Raw genomic sequence first — 3,644 nt, 5'->3', positions numbered from 1 at the left:
GCCCATCTGGACACTAGTCCACAGGTCTGAGTCTGGAAGAAGAGGACAAGAGGGACATTCCACTCAAGATAAAGAAGAAAATGTGCAATGGACACAGAATGAACCAGCACATAGCTCAAGTCCCTTGTGGAACTTGGGAAACAGTAAAAGAGTGACGCGCCAGGTGGGAGGACAAGAAACAGATGCCAGGGCTCCATGTCAGCCCAGCAGGGTGGGTATGGGGAGGCTTCGAATTCAGGATCTGTGAGGAGCCAGAAGGGAGGGCTGGGGGTCTTAGGAAACTGACACCAGTGAAACTTAGTCCAGGAGGGTTCTGGACAGTAAGTGGGGGCTTCTGAGGAGAGTCCAGGTAAATGAGGCAGATTTTAATTAGGGTCCTCCTGGCTCCAAATTACTATTGCTTTAGTTTACTGAGAGGATCGATTGCACTGACTAGAAACTTCAATTTTTTTATTACTTTACAAATACTCATCATCTTTAGCTATTTAGTATCGTTTCCTTTAGTATCATTTCCTTTTGTGCTGCATTTGGTTGTATGCAGATTTAGTAACCTCACTTACAGAGTTAAAATACAACACAACATGGAAAAATATTTGCTACATCATCCAAAGATTTATTAGCACTTTAAAAATGAAAGTAGGTCATAGATACTCTAGTCCCTGAGAAAGGAGGCATTAACTAAGGAAGGTGATGATACAGGAAACAACTTGTAGGAATCACTACACTTTGGATATGGATATTAAACCATCAAGTTTTATATCTTAAATTCAGACAATAAAAAATGGATTAATAAATTAAATCTTGAAAATCCAAGATAAAAAGAAAACATCTCTCATACTAAAGTGGAAAATTTACAAATAAATGAGGAATAGAAAATCACTGGTGTGACTATGAAAATGTATTTATTTCCTTTGTAGTTCCATAAATGTATTTCAATATGTTACATTTTTAGCTCTTTAAAGTTGTAAAGTGTTAAAATACTGCATGTTGCATTGACTAAACTGAAAAGAATCACCATGTTCATTTGACAAAAATGAAAATAATTTTATATCCTACAGTATAGAATATTAAAATTAGGAATTTTAATTTAATAAATTTTATCCTGATATCCAAAAGTCAAATTATAGAAAATTTCCAGCCAGGAAACAAAATTTAGATATTACTTCCATTTCCAAATTCTTCTTTCTTTTAGCTCCATGAGGAAACATGTTCATTCTCTCACTCTTTAAACCTGGAATTAGGATTAATCAGAAATACCAGGTATTACTACATGACTTCGTTGTAGTTCTGTAACACAGATCAGAGCAGGAAGAAATGTCCAACTTCCATGCAAGAGTATTAGTGACCACTGGTAAGAGAATATTAAATAATTCTCACAGTATGAAAAGATGATCTCCAAAAAAATAATAAGCTTGAACACTTTGGTCTTGAGATTATTAGACAAAGGTTTATGATGACAGATAGTATTTCCAATTTCAACTTACAAAAATGACAGGTGGCATCAGCAGATATCAGGGACATAGACTGGGCTGTGGCATAAACAGCAGTTATGTAAAAGTTCTTTACTTATCTCTCACTGCACTATGGGATTCAATCTTAGCAACTTAGGAATTGGTAGTAATTACACTACTTACTTCCCTGAGGAAACAGAGTGTTTAGGGCAGTCATCTGCTTTGTTAATTAGGATAAGAATGCTAATAAAAGCTCCCTCAGAAAGGACACCATTGCATTTGAAGACACTTCTCAGGTACAATGATGGGGAAATGTTTTTTAGTTTATTTGTTTGCTTGTTTTGTTTTGTTTTGCTTTTTGTACTGGAGATTGAACTTGCGATTTCGTGTTGAGAAATGCTTTTAAAATAGATATGCATATATGAATATTATTTAACATAATCTTGAAAAACTTGGGTATATATTAGAAATGCAATAGTTTAACTACATGAGAATATTAAAAATATGTTCTAAATATGAGAATAAGGATTTATGGATATAAAGAACAAAGGTCAACTACACTCATAATAACTGACCTAAATTTTTCATCATCTTTTGAAGGTTTTCAAAACAGTAATCGCATACTAAGCCAAAGAGACAACAATATTCCCAGGTATCAAAACAGATTCATGATCAGTGACCTGAACCCTTCTGCAGCCATCCAGCTGTGCTATGAAAATGTGAACGGATCCTGTGTCAAAGCTCCCTACTCCCCGGGCCCCCGCCTGCTCCTCTACCTGGTCTTTGGCTCTGGGGCTGTGCTGGCTGTCTTGGGAAACCTGCTGGTCATGACTTCCATTCTCCACTTCAAGCAGCTCCACTCCCCAGCTAACTTTCTGATCGCCTCTCTGGCCTGTGCTGACTTCTTGGTGGGGACGACTGTGATGCCCTTCAGCATGGTCAGGTCTGTGGAGAGCTGCTGGTACTTTGGGGCCAGTTTCTGTAAATTTCACACTTGTTTCGATGGCACTTTCTGTTACTGCTCTATCTTCCACTTGTGCTTTATCTCGATTGATAGATACATCGCTGTCACTGACCCTCTGGTCTATCCCACCAGGTTCACTGTTTCTGTGTCTGGCATGTGTATCGCCTTCTCCTGGCTGCTTGCTGTTGTCTATAGCTTTTCTGTTTTTTACACAGGGGCCGCTGAAGTTGGGCTGGAGGAATTAGTGAGTGCCCTCACCTGTGTGGGAGGCTGTCAGATGGCAGTCAATCAAAACTGGGTCTTGGTCAATTTTCTACTATTTTTCATTCCTACACTTGTGATGATAAGTGTTTATTCCAAGATCTTCCTTATAGCTAAGCAACAGGCTAGAAAAATTGAACATCTGAGCAATAAGACTGCAACATCTTCAGACAGCTACAAAGACAGGGTAGCCAGGAGGGAGAGAAAAGCAGCCACAACCCTGGGCATCGCAGTGATAGCTTTTCTGATTTCATGGCTGCCGTACTTCATTGATTCCCTCATCGATGCCTTCCTGGGTTTCATCACACCCACATACGTGTATGAAGTATTAGTTTGGATCGCTTACTACAACTCGGCTATGAATCCCTTGATTTATGCTTTCTTTTATCCTTGGTTTCGAAAAGCCATCAAACTAACAGTCACTGGGAAACTGTTTGGAGGGAATTCCTCCACAATAAACTTGTATCATGAGTAGGTTGTTGTTTTAGATTGGGGAATGAAAAGGTTCACAGTTGACCCATTGTGGACAGAGGAAAATTTCATCAGCATGCAAGATCCTAATGTAAGATAGTTGAATCCATTTCAATTGTGACCCAGATCTAATCCAGCATACACTCAGGTGCAAAGTTCTGTAATAAACCTACCATTCAAATCTCATCATAAATTGCCTCCCAGGCTTTTGGCTGAATTCAAGTTAAATCTCATTGTAATGAAGCAACACGCCTTAGAGCTATTTTTTCCTGTGACCTTGGGCTTGGTATTCTCTGCCCTATGCTATATTTACCTGGTTGGGAACACTTTCCTAGTAGAATCCTATAAGGAAAATTTAAGTAAACACATGTAAAGGACCCAAGATAGTAAATTCTGTGGTCTTTGAGTTTTATGTTCACCCCCTGGACGTATCATCTTTTTATTCTTCTTGTTACATATTCCTAATAGCATGTGGTACACTGAGGAAAAATTTCATT

The 3,644-nt window shown here is 38.5% G+C and overlaps 1 protein-coding gene across 1 annotated transcript; it reads left to right on the top strand.

Annotated features, from left to right (window-relative positions):
* The first annotated feature begins 2,119 nt into the window (after positions 1-2,119).
* On the top strand, positions 2,120-3,151 carry LOC100719263 (trace amine-associated receptor 7a-like). Its single transcript, XM_003460827.1, has one exon. The coding sequence runs from the start codon at positions 2,120-2,122 to the stop codon at positions 3,149-3,151; it is 1,032 nt and encodes a 343-aa protein (XP_003460875.1).
* The last annotated feature ends 493 nt before the right edge of the window (positions 3,152-3,644 follow it).

This window comes from Cavia porcellus, unplaced genomic scaffold, assembly GCF_034190915.1.
Source record: "Cavia porcellus strain 051 isolate PalLab524CR breed Dunkin Hartley unplaced genomic scaffold, mCavPor4.1 scaffold_22, whole genome shotgun sequence".
Lineage (NCBI taxonomy): Eukaryota > Metazoa > Chordata > Mammalia > Rodentia > Caviidae > Cavia > Cavia porcellus.
This window is presented reverse-complemented; position numbering and strand designations above follow the sequence as displayed.

Excerpts from the sequence above, each read along its gene's own strand:
- LOC100719263 (XM_003460827.1), top strand. The coding sequence starts at position 2,120 with ATGATCAGTGACCTGAACCCTTCTGCAGCCATCCAGCTGTGCTATGAA.